The sequence below is a fragment of the Pseudonaja textilis genome, chromosome 9, assembly GCF_049901715.1.
Source record: "Pseudonaja textilis isolate UNSWEBS1 chromosome 9, rPseTex1.2, whole genome shotgun sequence".
NCBI lineage: Eukaryota > Metazoa > Chordata > Lepidosauria > Squamata > Elapidae > Pseudonaja > Pseudonaja textilis.
The window spans coordinates 19,295,415-19,313,333 of NC_141998.1; the positions used below are offsets into that span (position 1 = coordinate 19,295,415).

Consider the following 17,919-nt stretch of genomic DNA (forward strand, 5'->3'; position numbering starts at 1 on the left):
GACTGAAACTTCGTCGCTTGTATCCTTACGATTTATATTGACTGTTTCCTAGTATGATTTGATCGCTTATTGTCCACCATGACTATCATTAAGTGTTGAACCTGATGATTCTCGACTCTTGAAGAATGTATCTTTTTTTTAATGTACACTGAGAGCATTTGCACCAAGACAAATTCCTTGTGTGTCCAATCACACTTGGCCAATAAAGAATTCTATTCTATTCTATTCTAAAATGTTCTTGCTAGTTCTCGCCCTGGCTAACCAACATACACTGCTCTGCCTGCAGATACAACGAACCCTCCCTGTGGACTGCCTACATGGGCCTTCTGGACCAACAGAACAGGTCGAATAGCCTCGTTCAGAAAAGGGCGATCAAGAGAATCATCAGCCACCCGCACTTCAATGACTTCACGTATGACTTTGACATTGCTGTGATGGAGCTGGCCAGCCCTGTCACTTTTTCCAAAGAGATCAGAGCTATCTGTTTGCCTGATGCCACCCACGAATTCCCTACAGGAAAAAACATCTGGGTGACCGGATGGGGAAGGACTGAAGAAACAGGTGAGTGAAGGAATGGGAAGAAGAGAGGGTCTCCTTGGGGAAAGGATTAGAGGACTTGGCACCAACCTGCAGCTCGTTTTGGACAAACATCCACTTTTGGTCGCCATGATGTAAAAAAGATGTTGAGACTCTAGGAAGACTCTAGAAAAGAAGAGCAACAAAGATGGTTAAGAGCCTGGAGGCTAAAACATATAAAGAACGGTTGCTGGAACTGGGTAGGTCTAGCTTAGTGAAAAGAAAGACTAGGGGTGACATGATTGCAGTGTTCCAATCTCTCAGGGGCTGCCCCAAAGAAGAGGGAGTCAAGCTATCCCCCAAAGCACCAGAAGGCAGGACAAGAAGCAATGAGTGGAAACTAATCAAGGAGAGAAGCAACCTAGAACTAAGGAGAAATTTCCCGACAGTGAAAACAATTAATCAGTGGAACAACTTGCCTCTAAAAGTTGTGAATGCTTCAACGCTGGAACTTTTTAAAGAAGATGTTGGATAACCATTTGTCTGAAGTGGTGTAGGGTTTCCTGCCTAGGCAGGGGGTTGGACTAGAAGACCTCCAAGGTCCCTTCCAACTCTGTTATTCTATTCTAAATGTAAATGAGTAAGTGACTCTATCTGAAAATTTTCCTAGGTGGCAAAATGCCGGAAGGTAAACATGCTTACGAGATTGCAAAACATTGTCTGCCTCTCTCTTGATTCCTGAACATAGAACATAGAATAATAAAGTTGGAAGGGACCTTGGAGATCTTCTAGACCAACCCCTTGCTTGAGCAGGAGACACTATACCCTTTCAGACCAATAGCAATAGCACTTAGACTTATATACCATTTTATAGTGCTTTCCAGCCCTCTCTAATCGGTTTACCGAGTCAGCTTATTGCCCCGAACAACTGGGGTCCTCATTTTACCCACCTCAGAAGGACGGAAGGTTGAGTCAACCCTGAGCCTGGTGAGATTCGAACTGCCAAATTGCAGGCAGCTGGCTGCAGAAGTTAGCTTGCAGTACTGCACTCTAACCACTGCGCCACAGAAGCTCCGTAAATGGTTGCCCCGTCTCATTTTGAAAGCCTCCAGTGATGAAGCACCTACAACTACTTATTTTTTTAAAAAAAAAAAATTTTATCATGCATTTTTGGTTATTATTCATCACATTTCCAATTTTACAACGGCAGAGTACTGGCTATTACCAAGTCCTTTTTAAATATACTTCATAGTATACACCTTGGTTATAACTATTATTCTTGTAGTCATACAGTATAGTCTCTTTTAAATACATAGTTTTGTACGTCATAATTATGACTATTATTTTCATAGTTGTACCATAGCACTCTATTACATTTATCACTTTATACCCTTTAAACTACATCCATGTACAGTCTGATAGTGATATTGCTTATATTGTCTTACATATTTCTATATATCTGTATTTATTTCTATTTTCTTAATCTTTTCATTGTTAAGTGCTAATCTCTGCACCTATTATTTAACCATTTATACAATACATCCTATGTTACGTAGTATTCTTTAAGTTCCATTGTTAACCTGCCCAATTCAGCACATTCTAATAATTTTTTATTACATTCTCATCTGTGGGTATAGTTTCATTTTTCCAATTTTGTGCATATGTGATTCCAGCTGCTGTTATTATATGTAATATTAAGTATGTGAGTCTTTTATTATATTTCCCGGGTATTACCCCAGAGCACCCACAACTTCTGAAGGCAAGGACAACTTCTGTTCCATTGATTGATTGCTCTCACCATTAGGAAATTTCTGCTTACTCTTAGATGGCTTCTCTTCTTGGTTAGTTTCCATCTGTCGCAATGCAAGCCAGTCATAAAGAACAGAGGCCAAAGATGTATCAATGGAGGCTACAGAAATAAATCGACACTCTAAAACTTTTTGAAAACCCTGTTTGTTTTCACACATAACATTGTTTCTCCAAATGCCCAGAGTCCTTGGCACAGATGGTCCTCAATTTACAATCATAGTTAGGATTTGGAATGTGTGCAAATCATTAAATGAACCGTGGCCAATTTTATGACCTTGTTTGTATGGTTATTAAGCGAATTTGGCTTTCCCCGTTGATTTGGCTTGTCAAATGGTGATCCTCTAATTCCAGGATACTGCAACTGTTGCAACTACATCCTGGTTGCCAGTTTGGATTATGTGACTTCCCCGAATCTCACACAAACCTTTCTGATTTTTGTGGGGCAGGTCCTGGTGCCAGAATTTTGCAGAAGGCAGAAATCCGGGTGATCAATCAGACCATGTGTGAGTCCCTGTTGCCCAATCAACTCACTGCACAAATGATGTGTGTAGGAGTCCTGACGGGAGGAATTGATGCTTGCCAGGTGAGAAGCTTTGCAGTTTCTTTTGGAAATGTTCAATCCCCTTACATGTTCTTCTGGAGACATTCAAGCCCTTTAGATGTTCTTCTGGAGACATTCAAGCCCTTTAGATGTTCTTCTGGAGACATTCAAGCCCTTTAGATGGTCTTCTGGACCTGTTCAAGGTCTTTAGATGGTCTTCTGGACCTGTTCAAGGTCTTTAGATGTTCTGGAGATGTTCAAGCCCTTTTGATATTCTAGAGGTGTCCAAGCCCTTTAGATGTTCTTCTGGAGATGTTCATGCCCTGAAGAACTTCAAGTCCTTGAGATGTTGCTCAATGGCAATTAAGAGGCTGCTGCAGCCACTCCATCCAGAAGACAGAGAGTTATTCAGCAGCATTGGGAGGTCTATCTGCTCCTTCACCATCCTTGTAGGCACTTGGCAACAAAGCAGCCACTGAATGTAGAGCACAGGCTGTGTTCATCTCATCTCACTCTGCTCCTCTTCTTCTATTGTTTATCTCCCTCTAGAATAGGGGCGTCCAACCTTGGCAACTTTAAGACCTGTGGACTTCAGCTCTCAGAATTCTCCAGTCAGCCATGCTGACTAGAGGATTCTGGGAGTTGAAGTCCACAAAACTTAAGGTTGCCAAGGTTGGACACTCTTGCTCTGGAAGGTCCAAGCTATAAAAGGATCCATCCAACAAACCCGGGCAATTCCTTAGAAAAACTTCCTTGAAGTAGGAAATGAGGGAAGGGAACACTAGGGATTCTGTTCCTTGATTAACCGCTGCCTTATTTCTTTTCAGGGAGATTCTGGAGGGCCGCTTGCCAGTATAGAAGTTAACAATAGGATGTTCCTGGCTGGTATAGTCAGCTGGGGAGACGGTTGCGCTCGCCGGAACAAGCCCGGCGTCTACACCCGGGTCACTAAGCTACGAACATGGATCAAACAGAAAACAGGGTTGTAGGTGGTTCCCGCCACTAGGATGGTTCACACCTCTTGATTCCTCGTGCAGGTCGGTCAACCTGGCCATTGAAGAAGACATTCCCACATGATGTGAAGGGAACCCTGTCTCATATGTTCAACCCTTCTCTCCTTTGGTTCTCACCCTTCTGGGTCTTCCAGGGAGGGAAGGTTGGTTTGAGAACAAATGACCCACCTGGATTTAATTGTACATGGACCGTTTCCACCTGGGAGAGCTTTGTTCCTTGCTTCTGTCTCCTGAGATCACCGCCATGTCTTCATTTAAATCCGAAACTGAGTTTTTGACCGGCCTGGAGCCTCCGTCACAGATCCGACTTTTGCACAGGTGTGCAAGGGAAGGTTGGAACCAATTTGAGATGGGATTATACTGACTCCTCTTCTTCCCAAGTCACCAAACAGATGACCGTGGGAAGAAAAGAAGACTACCCTGCCTGTTTAGAAAACAGATTGCAGATCTTTGGGCTTGAAGCCCTGTTCTTTTCCTTGTTGTGTCCAACACAGTGCCGTCTGTGATTAATCCTACATCCTATGACTTTTATCTTAAAATTCCTCACTAAGAGTAAGGTTGCGGGAAGGGAATTATGACAATTTCCAGATTTGCTATGATGTGGATTGATTTAGGGCAGGGTTCCCCAAACTTGGCAACTTTAAGACTTGTGGACTTCAACTCTCAGAATTCTGAAAGTTGAAGTCCACAAGTCTTAAAAGTTGCCAAGTTTGGAGACCTCTGATTTAGAGCTATAATATTGCTGCAAAATTTGGTGGACCACTAGATGGGAGCAGAGAGATTCCGAAAGCTGCCTTTTGCTCATAGCCAGTGATATTCTGGATATTTTCAGCAGAAATAAAGAGCAGCTTCTTTGATTAAATTATTTTCCCCCCTCCTTATCCCGAGTGAATTTCACAATATCAGTGTGCAATGGCCTATAAAATACAACCTTGTTATGCCAACAAAGTAAGCACTGAAAATCATACTCAGTCTGCAATGTTAGAAGCAATCATACCAGATCTTGCTGTTTTTTTAAGGAAATATTTCCCATCTTCAACTTCACCTCCTTTTTATAATATGCTGGTCAGAGATGCAAAGACCTAGGGAAAAAACAGGAAGGGAGGGGGATGGACAGCCGGTATATTTTACACCCCCTCCCTCTGAATTTTTCCTTTCCCGCCCTCATTTGTTTCCCTGTCTTTACCCCACATCCGCCAGGATAATTCAGATTGAGATTCCTTCCTGATATTTTTTTTGAACTATATTTCTATCCATTTTAGTCCCAGGGATAAAAAGTTCTGACTTTAGCTTTCTTTGTAGATGGAATCAAATTCTACTGTCGATTATCAATAGGTTGCCTGCAGATCTCCAAAACACCTTTGAGGATTTAAAAAAAAAGGACAATCAAGGACTAATAGCCTTTTGCTTTTCTGTGTAAAAGTCCAGTTGAAATATTTGGGACTTGCAATCCACTTGTCTCTTCCTTTCATAAAAAAAAAGAGAAAAGAAAATCCAGTTGATTCTGGACTTCTCCAACAGTGAAAAATCATGGTTCTTCCCATCAAGGGCGGAATATGCTTGTTTGAGGTTTGAAAAAGCTCGTGCCTTGCATCTTCGTGGGACTTCATCTCCTGAGCTGTCCCATCCTCAAATGTCCCTAAGAAAGCCCACCTTGGAACAACGTTGATAAGGAGCAGAGATCTCTGAGACGCTGCACTTTTAATCCAGTCCCTCTGCACCAGTTTACCTCATTAGAATGAGATAGATGTAGAGAGATCTAGAGAATATAATTGTGTGTGTGTGTTCACAGTGAATGTGTGTGTGTGTTTGTATGGGTGGATTGTTTCCTTTTTCTGCCCCGTTTTGGGGTGGATTGGCATTACCACAATGTGCCTTATTGTACAGCCTAGTTTAATCTACAGCATTTCTTTCTTCTTCGGATGCCCCTTTAAGGTTCTTTATAGGTTGATGGCTAAAGCTAATGCTGAGTCTCCAATCTGGGTTCTTGTGTCGTTAGCATTCCTCTTCTTCCTAGCTATTGGCCAAGCTGGTTAGGTGTTCTGGGAGTTGTAGTCCAGTCTTTTTTAGGGAGCGCTTCTATCCTGCGGTGTACCAAATGCTGATTCGCTTCAGTGTTTGCTGGCTGCACCAATCTGAATTTGAGCCTTCTTTGAGTAGAATAAGTACCTTTGTCTTTGAGTGAAAGAAAGGGTGACCGTGAGATTATTTAGGGAGCAAACACCGTTAAGTAGAGCTAGATAGAGCTAAAATGTTTCTGCAAGCCAATGGACAAGATTGTTGTATCTCACTGTGTGATGTGCCTTATTTTTTTTTTACAACTGTTGCTTTTACAACTGATGGACAAGTTATGGTTCTTTACTGTAAAACTTAGTGTTGTTCTGTGCCTCTACTGGTCCAGAGTGTAGACTGGAGAAAATTACACATGTTCTTGAAGAAGTTGTTCCTCGGACATAGGACAAAAATGGGAAGAAGTCTCTTTTTTTCTAGGATATTTAACAATCTGGGAAATGCTTCACTGTGTCCTGTTCTTTATTTAAAGCACAAAGCTACCGAAAGGGATCAGTGCAGACTTGTTTTATTTCACATTAAAAGAAAGCTTTTCAAAATGGATTGAAACTAATCAGCTCAATTTTGCTTCTTACCGTGTTTGTATGTATATAAAGATTGTATTTTTTTAAATGCTGTAAATAGCTTAAATGCGAGAAAACTATTCCAAACATAATTCCTACCCATATTTCTGCACCCCCTTTTTAAATTTTTCATTGGAAAACTGAATGAAGTGCAAATGTCTGATGATTCTTAATCTGTTATTAAACTTGTTTTTTAAAAAATGGATGATTCATTTTAATTCGTTATGTTCTTTGGGGTTGAAATATTTTCTTTTAGATCAAGGGTCTTCAAACTTGGCAAGTTTTAAGACTTGTGGACTTCAACTCCCAGAATTCCTGAGCGAACAAGACTGGAGGAGGAATTCTGGGAGTTGAAGTCCACAAGTCTTAAAACTTGCCAAGTTTGAAGACCCCTGTTTTAGATGAAAAGCTGGCCTGAGTAAGATCCTATAAACAACGAGAACCTCAAAACAGAAGAATAGTGTCAAGATTACAAGAATTGATGCAGGAAGTCCCCGATTTATGGCCACAACTGAGCCCAAAATTTCCACTGTTAAGTGAGACAGTTGTTCAGTGAATTTTGCTCCTTTTATGATATTTCTTGCCACAGTTGCTAAGTGAATCAATAAAGCTGTTAAGTTAATAACATGACTGTTAAGTGAATCGTTGACGTTGCTTGTCAGAAGGTCATAAAGGGGAATCACGTGGCCCCCGGGACACTGCAACCGTCATAAATACGAATCAGTTGCCAAGCATCACATGACCATGGGGATGCTGCAACGGTCATAAGTGTGGAAAATGGTCATACTTTTTTCAGTACTGTTGTAACTTTGGTCATTAAATGAACTATTGTAAATCAAGGACTATCTATAATATCACTTTATACAGTACGAGTGAAGTCACATGAAATATTGCATACGATTTTGGCCACTACGACCCAAAAAATGATGCTCGGAGCCTAGAAAGTGTGCAGAGAAGAGCAACAAGAATGATAAAGGGTGTGGAGCAACAGATGCTTTCACTGTATGTATGAGTCCAAAAGGGACACAGTGGCTCAGTGGCTAAGATGCTGAGCTTGTCGATCAGAAAGGCCAGCAGTTCAGCAGTTCGAATCCCTAGTGCTGCCTAACGGAGTGAGCTCCCATTCCTTGTCTCAGCTTCTGCCAACTTAGCAGTTTGAAAGCATGTAAAAATCAAGTAGAAAAATAGGGACCACTTTGGTGGGAAGGGAACAGTGTTCCGTGCACCTTCGGCACCTTCCACATGACCACGGAGACGTCTTCGGACAGCGCTGGCTCTTTGGCTTTGTAATGGAGATGAACACTGCCCCCTAGAGCCGGAAACAACTAGCACGTATGTGCGAGCGGAACCTTTACCTGTACTTTATGAGTCCAACTCTTCTGAAGCTAATATTTCCTCCATAACCATCCCAAGGAATGGATTATATATCTTTCCCGTGCATTTGGCGACTTCTAGATCTACTTTCAGAATTACAAGAGCATTCCTGAAATTCTACAGTTCCATAGTCTGACGTGCCCTGGGATGCATAAACGAAGGTACATTTTTTAAACAGTACCTCCACTGAGATACAACTTGTTTAATCTTTGTTCAATTCATTTGGTGGATGCTTTAGATCACAATGCATATTGAAAGCTCAAATACCATGGGTGCATTGGTATGGATGGAGGATGGAGGAATGGATGGATATAAAATGGATGGATGGATGGATAGATAGAAATTGAATGGATGGAAATAAAATAGATGGACAGTTGGTAGATGATAGATATTGATATAAACAGATTTAGACAGAAAATGGATGGCTAGCAATAGCAGTTATACTGACTTACTGCTTTACAGTGCTTTTACAGCTCTCTCTAAGCGGTTTACACAGTCAGCATATTGCCCCCAACAATCTGGGTCCTCCTTTTACCTACCTCAGAAGGATGGAAGGCTGAGTCAATCCTGAACCCATAAGAATTGAACTGCCAAACTGCTGGCAGCTGGCAGTCAGCAGAAGTAGCTTGCAGTACTGCATTCTAACCACTGCGCCACCATGGCTCATAGAAAATGGATGGATGGCTAGAAAGAGAGAGAGAGAGAGAGAGAGATAAATGATAGACAAATGATAGATAAAGATGGCTGGATGCATGGTTAGATAGATATTCTGTCCCATTTTTAACAGATTGGCATGACCATAAGATACCCACAGAAATCTCTCAAGTTGTAGACAAAAAAAACTCAAAATGTATATCTCCTGTAGTCCACAATGCGCACTGCTGTGTTGTTGCACTTGGGGCACTGGGATAAATAACACAAGTGTTTCAACCCTGTCAGGGTCAGAGAACTGAAGCTAGGGCTGTATATATTTTCAGTTGCTTGCTTTTTAATGAGTACTTCCACACTAATCTTGTATGCCTTCTTCCAGCTTTTGCTGTGCATATATATCACTAATGAAGGCTAGTTTTGTGGTGCCACAAAGCTGGCTGGGCAAAGCTATAAATTGCTAGTGCAGAAATGTTCAATGTGTTCGTTTTACAGTCGGCTTCCTCTCTTCCTGCTGAGCTGCAGAATAAGAGAGCTGCTGGGCCGAGGAAGTAGCCATGCAGAGACCTCGCACAGATTGAAAAACCACAGATGTTCACTCTCTTGGTTAAAGTTAGGCAAGGAAAAGAACTGTCCAGCAACAGATTATTCAAGTGTAAAATAGGCCACAGTTGGTGTGTTTGAAATGAGAAGAAAAACGTTCCAGGTTGTGAGATGAATTTTCCTGCAGAAAGATTCACCGATGAATTGACCTGAATGATTGATAAATTACTATTACTATTATTCTTCTCGTCACTCCTTATGACCCATCCCCTCCCACTTGTGACTGTATGACAGTAAATTTGTCACTTGTATCCTTAGGATATATATTTACTGTTTCCTAATATGATTTGACTGCTTATTGTTCCCTATGACTATTATTCTTGACAAATGTATGATTCTTGACAAATGTATCTTTTCTTTTTATGTACACTGAGAGCATTTGCACCAAGACAAATTCCTTGTATGTCTAATCATACTTGGCCAATAAAGAATTCATTCATTCATTCATTCATTCATTCATTCATTCATTCATTCATTCATCTTGTTTTCTTTGGGGATATTTCCTGTCTTCTGGCCTACAGCTCTTGGGTGTTTCTGATGTTTTGTTTCATCCAAATACAAGCCAAGAAGAACCCAGTCCAGATTCTCTTTGGATCCCAACCTAGGTGTTACTGCTTGCTCAGCAGGGCCCACAACATGACTTTGTAAAAGGAAGTGGTGGCTGAGGCTAAAATGACTCTCAGATAATGCTCAGACCACAAGGATGACATGTTTTGACTTCACTTGGAGACCGGAGATTCCATTTCATGCTAAACTTTTCAGTCCCTTGAATGAGTACTTACAATTGTTGTACAGACCCCTAATCATCTTGGTTGCTCTTCTCTGCATTCTTTCTAGAGCCTCAACATCTTTTTATAGTGTGGTGACCAAAATTGGATGCAGTACTCCAGGTGTGCTCTTACTAAGGCTTTATAGAGTGGTATTAGTACCTCATTTGATCTTGATTGTATCCCTCTGTTAATACAATTTAGGATTGCATTGGCTTTTTTGGCTACCGCTGCACACTGCTGGCTCATATTTAGCTGGTTGTCCACTAAGACTCCGAGATCCCTCTCATAGTTACTGCTATTAAGCCTGGTTTCACCCAGTCTATATGTGTGGTTTTGGTTTTTCTTGCCTCAGTGTAAAACTTTACTTTTCTCTACAATTAATTTCATTTAGTTAAATAGGGCCCAAGTCTGTCAAGATCCTTCTGGATCCTGAGCCTATCATCCAGCGTGTTGGCTATTCCTGCCAGTTTAGTATCATCCGCAAATTTGGTAAGTTTCTCTTCTATTCCCTCATTTGGGGTTTTTTTCCCCAGAATCCTGTGCACTGCCTGCATATCCATGGGAAACGTGTTGCCTGGGCTCAGGCAACTAAGCCGTGCGATAAGACTGAAAGGAATAAACCTTGGGTGGGTCGTGGAGGGGAGAAATATACTGCTTTGGATTTGAGGCTGCGAAGGAAATCTGGATTCTCTGGTGACAAAAGCTGAAAATCCAGTTCTTTTCCTTATGCTGCAGATGATATCCCTCCCTCTGCAGTTCCCTCTCCCTCATTGATCGGCCTGCTGGCACCGATGCAAACTTGCTGGGGAACAGAGAGAGGGGGAGAGGGAGAGAGAGAGGCTGACAGGGCCAAGAGTGGAATTAAAGATTACATCAAAAGATTAATTATGCCTCGGGAGGGCCAGGAGATTATAGGGAGAGCTCTGTGCCTGGGGTGTCGGTCAAACGGGCCAGGTCTGGGCATTATCTTCACATGCTGTGCTGCTGCAAATCATTCTGTAAGGAACATTGTTCCCCATTCCTCTTTTGCAGATAAAGCCAGAAAGCGGGGAGGGGAGGGATAATAAACCAGTCTTTAACCGGGAATGTCTGGTTTAATGAAGAAAGGAGTAGGGGTAACATGCAGAGGTGGTATTCAGCCGGTTCGGACCGGTTCTGGCATACTGGTAGTGGAAATTTGGAGTAGTTCGGAGAACCGGCAAATACCACCTCTGGCTGGCCCCGCCCCCGCCGTTACTTCTCCTATATTCCCTTGTTGTTGTTTTTTAGCTCAGCTGATTTGCGTGGCAGAATGGGTTGATGGGCCTCAAAAACAGCTCGGCTCGCCGGCGTTGACAGAGGTCGGTCTTTTGAGCCCTGCGTGCATGCGCGAAGCATGCGTGTGCATGCAAAGCCTGTACGCCACATAGAACCGGTAGGAACAAATTTGGAAACCCGCCACTGGTGACATGATTGCAGTCTTCCAATATTTGAGGGGCTGTCAGAGAGAGGAGGTGGGGTTTCAATCTATTCTCCAAAACACCTGAAGGCAGGATACGAAATCACAGGTGGAAGATCATTAAAAGAGAGAGCCAACTTAGAAGTAAGGAGACATTTCCTAACAGTGAGAACAGTTTAATCAATAGAACGGCTTGCCCCTAGAGGTTGTGGGTGCTCTTATCACTGGAGGTTTTTCAAGAAGGGACTGGACAACCCTTTCTCTGGAATGGTGTAAGGCAGGGGTGTCAAACTCGAGGGCCACATCTGCATTGAGTTTGTCATGCCCCTGGTGGAGTCTGACTTTGAGGAAGAGGAGGAACAGCCAACAGGGAGTGGGAGTGTGGCTCCAGAGGTGGTGGAGGAGGCTGGGGAAGGCCAGAGGCCGGCTGAACAATCAGAAGAGGACCCAGGCCCATCTCCTATCCATCCTAGGTCACGCAGGGAGGAGAGGATCAGGGAAAAGTGAGGTCTACTCAAGAGGAGATTACCATGATCCTCCTTGTGGCTTGCAGCTGGGAGCTATGTATATAAGTTTGCAACTGCGCAGTCAGAATTGCTGGAGTCAAAGTTTAGTGTTTACTTTGAAAGAGGTTTATCTTTGCTGGTGTTCTTCCCATGGACTCTCCTCGGTTATTTTCCTGGAGTTTATGATTAGTTATCTCGGCTTGCTTCGGAACTCTCGTCAATGCGGTTTATTTTGGTTTTCTTTTTGCCTCATTATTTACTTTTGTGACTTTAAACTGTGCCTAATAAAACAGTGAAGTTACCGGACTTTAATGTATGTTTGGGGTTTTGGGTTATTTTGAGAGACTACAGGTCATCACAGTGTTTGACCTCATGGGGGCATGGCTGGGGTGGGCGTGGTTGGGGCGGTCATGGCTAGGGTGGGCGTGGCAGCTCACCATCACTTATCGAGGCCCCATTCTAGGCTGTGATGGCCTCCTGCAGCCCTTTGCAAGCGAAAACAGAGCTTCTCCTCCAGCTCCGTTTTTCCCTGGCAGAGGCACCGCGGGATCGGTCCGTTGTTTCCAGGGCAGTCCTGCAGGCCATATCTAAGCACTCCATGAACCAGATCTGGTCCCCAGGCCTTCAATTTGACACCCCTGGTATCCTTCATTAGGGGGTTGGACTAGAAGATCTCTAAAGTCCCTTTCAGCTCTGTTATTCTGTATTCTAAGTGCCTGATATCCATCCGCTCATCTGTTTTCTTTCTTTCTTTTTCTTTTTTTTTCTTTTCCCTTTCCTGGGTTAATACTTAGGTGAGCTTCAGATTTTTTTTCCCTCCTCGTTCACCCATTGCAAACCCAGCCCAAAACTATTTTTATTCCTTTTAGTTCCCCAAGGGATAATTGATGGCTGAATACGGCTAAGATTTATAACCAAGCAACCAAAAGAAAGCAATGTCTGAAGATGGATTTGGGACACTAAGAATATAAAAGAGAGATATTGTGTTTTTCCTTTTTGAGAGAGCTTGCTTGGTTTTTGCCTTAGCCTGTTATGCAATCCAGACAATGTTGGTTTATTCAATAAGTCACCGTTTATGTAATCCACCATTTCGCACAGGGCGTGAACTAAGATGTTGCTTGGGTCAGGTTAAATGTGACTCAATTTCCTTTTATGGGCTTGAAGAAGTTCTATCTAGAGCTTTCTTCCTTTAAACATACCATCATAACAATGTTGCCCTTTCTCTTGGTTTAGAGGAAAAAAGATGAAGAAAGACTCTAGATAAATAAACACTTCTTCTGAACAAGTTCAAACTACTTCTTTCTTCTCTGCGGAGTTCCAATAAAAGTTAGGAAATCTACGCAACCCTGCAGTGGATTATCAAACTTTTATATAAATCTAATCAATGGCCATATGAAATCTTCTCCCACTTCCTATCACTTTACTGAATTAAATTCCCACATTCAGGTTTTTGTGGGGTTTTTTTTTTTGTTCTTCAGTAGGCTTCAACAGAATCTAATGACAGTTCTCTGTTGATACTATGCACAAGTAGATACCGTATTTATCGGCGTATAACACGCACTTTTCCCCCCTGAAAATAGGGGGCAAATGATGTATGCGTGTTATACGCCGATGTCCAGGGAGCGGAATCCTCTTTAAGGGATCCCGTTCCCAATAGTGCCTAGCGGCGGCGCAGCGTCGTGACGTGATGTCAGCGCTGCGCCCGCCGCATATTTTTTTCCTGAAATTTCCCTCTTAAAGGGAATGCGTGTTATACGCCTGTGCGTGTTATACGCCGATAAATACGGTATGTACCAACCGACACACTGTACAATGGAAAGATGGTCTTATGTTTTGTGTTTATGTTTGTATTTGTTTATGTTTGTTGTTAAAAAATAAAAATCTTTTTTTTTCTTAAAAAAAGAATCTAATGACAGTTCTTTCCACCCACTAGGTGTCACTCTTTTATAGGTTATCACACAAGTTTTGGCCTTCTGCCTTCCAGATGCTAAACATCTGGAGCTCAAGAGTTGGCTCATGTTGGGCGCCGTTTAAGTTATACTAGACTCCAGCTCCCATCAGTTCCAAGCAGCATGGGCATCCTTATCTTCATCTTGGTGCACCAACAGGTACCTCTCCTGAAGAGGAAAATCAAAACAGATCTTACAGTCCCTTTGGCATTCAAAATTTTGAAGGAGGTCTTGAACTCTGAGAAACACACAACTGAATAGAGAGAGGCCAAGTAGGTAGGAAGATTTGTTGGCTGAAACAGTCCAGCTTTGTTCCATGTAGCTGTCATTTAAATATTATCGTTAAATAGCATTCAAGACAAAGAAAGAACAGTCCTGTAAAAAGTGCTGGCTTGGATGGATTTAATTGGTTGCCTTAGCTTCTGATGCTGCATGGCAGCCCTGAGCAATAAGGAACTGGCTGGAGAAGGTTCTTCATTCTCTAGAAATGGAACTGAAATGCAAAGTCATTCAGCCAAGGGAAGGATAAATCTAGAGCAAGCTTCAAAGCCACTCTATATGCCAAGGAACTCATGATGAGAATGGCTTCAGTTCATTGGTTGACCTTTTCAGATCAATTGGTTGACCTTTTCAGATCCACTGTTCTGGAAAGATTGTGACTGGAAGACACTTCACTGCTACCAAAACTTTTGAAATCAGAGAAAAGAGGCAGTGCTGAAACCATCTTTAGTACCTCCTGATAGCAAGTTGGTAAGACATCCTGAAGTTCTATCAAGCCCTCCTAAACTGTATGATGTACACAAAGGTAAAGGAATACTGGTGTTCAGTGGAAAATACCACAATAAAAGGTCTACTTAGAAGTTAATTCCTTATCCTGTGGGGTTTTAACATAGACTATGGAATGGATGATCTAAAGTAGACTCTGAGGATGAAGTATAAAAAATACTCCATAGAACAGGGGTCCCCAACTCCCAGTCTGTGGATGGGTACTAGGCCACAGCATGCCAGAAACTGGTCCAGGTAAACAAGTGAAGCTCCATCCGTGGGATGCAGACAGCATGTGAAACCACACTCCCTCTGGCCCATGGAAAAACCTCTCTCCACAGAATTGGTCCCTGGTACCAAAAGGTTGGGGCCATTGCTGTAGAAGATAGGAAGATGCTGAAGAATTGGAAAAAAGGGATTTACAAGTATTGTAGGAATTATAAACCTTCCTGTATATAATTCATTTATTATATACAACTGAATATATTATGTCTTCCTAGGAACCTGAAAAATCATTATGGGACTCTGAGGAATTGAATCCTAAAACGAGATAGTAAACTACTATAAATTCTACGCATACTTGTAGTGGTACAGGTAGAATTTATTATAGTTTACTATACAGTATCTCATTTTATGCTTCAAGTCCTCAGAGTTCCACAATGATTTTCAGGTTCTTAAGAAGATATAGTACTTCTTCGAAGACTTATAATTTAAGAAATCTTAAGACTCTGTGTAAACTAACTTTTGCATTCAATATGAATCCATGTCTTAAATTGTAATCTAAAAATGGTTCATCCTGTCAATTAACTTTCTGTTTCCTGTAAGAGATACAAGGTTATTCTAGATATTGGACCATATTCCCACAACTTGGTTAGGAATCATAGAAGAAATCTCCATAGAAGAAATCAAACATCTTTTCCAATAATTTATTATCAAGCCGATATGGAATTACATCTGCTTTCTAGGCCCTCGGGACTCAGTAGATGTTAAACATCTACTAAAATGAGAGGAGTGGACAGCTAAAAACTGTAACCTTTTGTTTCTGGTTTGTAGTCTTTGAAACTAAAACAAAAAAAATGAAAAAGAAAAAAAACACAACTCCAACTGGAGCTGAAGAAATTAAGAGGCTTTCGAAAGCAAAAGCTTTTGTGGCATTTATTACTTGGCGGCAATGATCAGCACATTTATTATGATGGAAAATTTATGGGCATGATTAGCCTGTTTTATCAAAAGTTCATCTCTACATTTTCCAAAGCAGGGAGTGGAATTCTAGGCAACTGGATTCTGAGTTCATCTAGGAAACAGAAAATCCAAGATTCCAAGTTCCTGTCTATTTTAGCTTAGTGCCAAGTCCACCTCTGAATTCTGTGAAAATCGTTTCCAAATGTTCAGATGGAAATGTGGTAGTTCATTTCTACTTGGTTTGCTGCATGCTAGAGCTGCAGAAATCTTCCCCTCCCCTCTCTCTCTCTCTCTCTCTCTCTCTCTCTCTCCTCTCTCTCTCTCGGTGACTGTGTGTGGGATGATATTTTTTTCTCAAGAACATAGAATAATAGTTGGAAGGGACTTCAGAGGTCTTAGTCCAACTCCCTTTTTGAGCAGGAGACCCTATACCATTTCAGACAAATGGCTGTCCAGTCTCTTTTTGAAAGTCTTCAGTGTTGGAGCATTTACAACTTCTGAAGGCAAGTTGTTCCATTGGTTAATTGCTCTCACCATCAAGAAGTTTCTCCTTAGTTCTTGGTTACTTTTCTTCTGGGTTGGTTTCCAACCATTGCTTCTCGTTTTGCCTTTTGGTGCTTTGGAAAATAATCTGACCCCCTCATCTTTGTAGGAGCCCCTCAAATATGGGAACACTGCTATCATGTCCCCACTAGTCTTTTTTTTTTTTATTAGACTAGCCATGCCCAGTTGCTGTAACCGCTCTTCATATGTTTCAGCCTCCAGCCCCCTAGCCATCTTGGTTGCTCTTTTCTGCACTCTTTCTGGAGTCTCAGCATCTTTTTTGTATTCTGGTGACCAGAACTGGATGCAATATTCCAAGCGCAGTCTTACTAAGGCTTTGTAAGGTGGCACTAGAACTTGTATTGGTTTAGTTTAAGAAACTTTAAGAAGGTGAACATGTTCCTCCGAACTTCATGATGTGCCTGGATTCTGAAATATTGTCTCCCCCAACAACTTTGTTCATGGTGTCGGGGACAAAGGCATCAAGTTAAAGGCTAACTCCCAAATTCTAGAGTAATAATAAACATACAACTAAAGTGCCCTGAAAATAGGTTGTCCACGCTGAGTTAAAAATACACTCCCATACAATGGGTCTTATAATATATCAACTGTCCAAAATAAATCTGAGCAGCTGCACTGCACAAAAGGCATCCTTGATTTTGGGTTGGGTTTGGGGCAAGGTAACATTCATCAAATCAAAGAACAAATGGTCATATCATGAAAAAAAAGAGAAAGAAACTGCCACATGACTTCCTTAAGCATCAACAACAATAGACTCTCTGGATAAATTTTAAAAAACAAAGTTCAAAAAAATGGGTTTTACCCCTTGGTACAGATCAAAAGTGTCTGTGTGGGATGCAATTCTGCAGAGAACATTTCATAGTTTGAGAATAACCCAAGAGAAATTTCAATTCTGAATTCTCAGCAAGGATTTGTTATTTAGGTACCTTTTTTGATATTGTGGAGCCAGCGTGACTGTGTTAGACTAGAACTTTGGTGCCCATCATGTTGCTTTCAAGTGCCGGGGAAATCAGGAAATCCAGGCAGTTCAAATGAATTTAAAGCTTTATTGCAAATTTAAGGTCTCTAGAAGAATCTGAACTACTAACGGTCAAAACAAATTGGAGGTAGATAACAGTCAATGGAATTCAAGGTGGGTGGGACTTAGATCTTTTATGGACTTCAGATTGATGATGTATTTGATCCCTTTCTCTGGTCATCAGCCTGGTCATCTCCTACAGTTGCTTGGGAATGAAAGACAGATTAAAGGTTGTGTTGGACAAGTAAAGGCCATTGTCTAAATGTTTTTTTCCACAAAAATCTTTTCACAGTCATGATTTCTGAAGATTTTCGAAGGTCCAGTTACCTCTTGAAAAGTACCTTTACCAGTCTAATTTTTCTCCCCTTCTGTTTGACCTTGACTAGATATTTCCTGGTAAGCCTCACTCCTAAAGATAACTTTGTTCATGGGGCATAGTCAAAGTTTCAACAGAGAATTTCCAGAGAAAGTTGCAATTATTTGTACAGGCTTCTTCTCAGGAACCAGTGAGTAGTTTGTACTAGACCAAAGTTGGCCAGAGGGTTATTGTTAATGTTAAGTTCGAAGGTTTGGACTCATAAAGACGAGAG

General features: G+C 41.6%; 2 protein-coding genes across 8 annotated transcripts in view; one reads left to right on the forward strand and one right to left on the reverse strand.

Moving 5' to 3' along the window:
* The window catches only part of ST14 (ST14 transmembrane serine protease matriptase), a 49,950-nt gene extending 43,233 nt beyond the window's left edge, over nt 1-6,717 (forward strand). For all 7 annotated transcript variants that reach the window (XM_087939097.1, XM_026709191.2, XM_087939099.1 and 4 more), the window contains exons 17-19: nt 287-561; nt 2,772-2,908; nt 3,694-6,717. In XM_087939097.1, the coding sequence (XP_087795223.1) occupies nt 287-561; nt 2,772-2,908; nt 3,694-3,855 (574 nt within the window). In that variant the 3' untranslated portion in view covers nt 3,856-6,717. The remainder of the gene's footprint in view (nt 1-286; nt 562-2,771; nt 2,909-3,693) is intronic.
* Nucleotides 1-17,919, reverse strand: part of ZBTB44 (zinc finger and BTB domain containing 44) — a 366,779-nt gene that overhangs the window by 297,127 nt on the left and 51,733 nt on the right. The window lies entirely within an intron of this gene.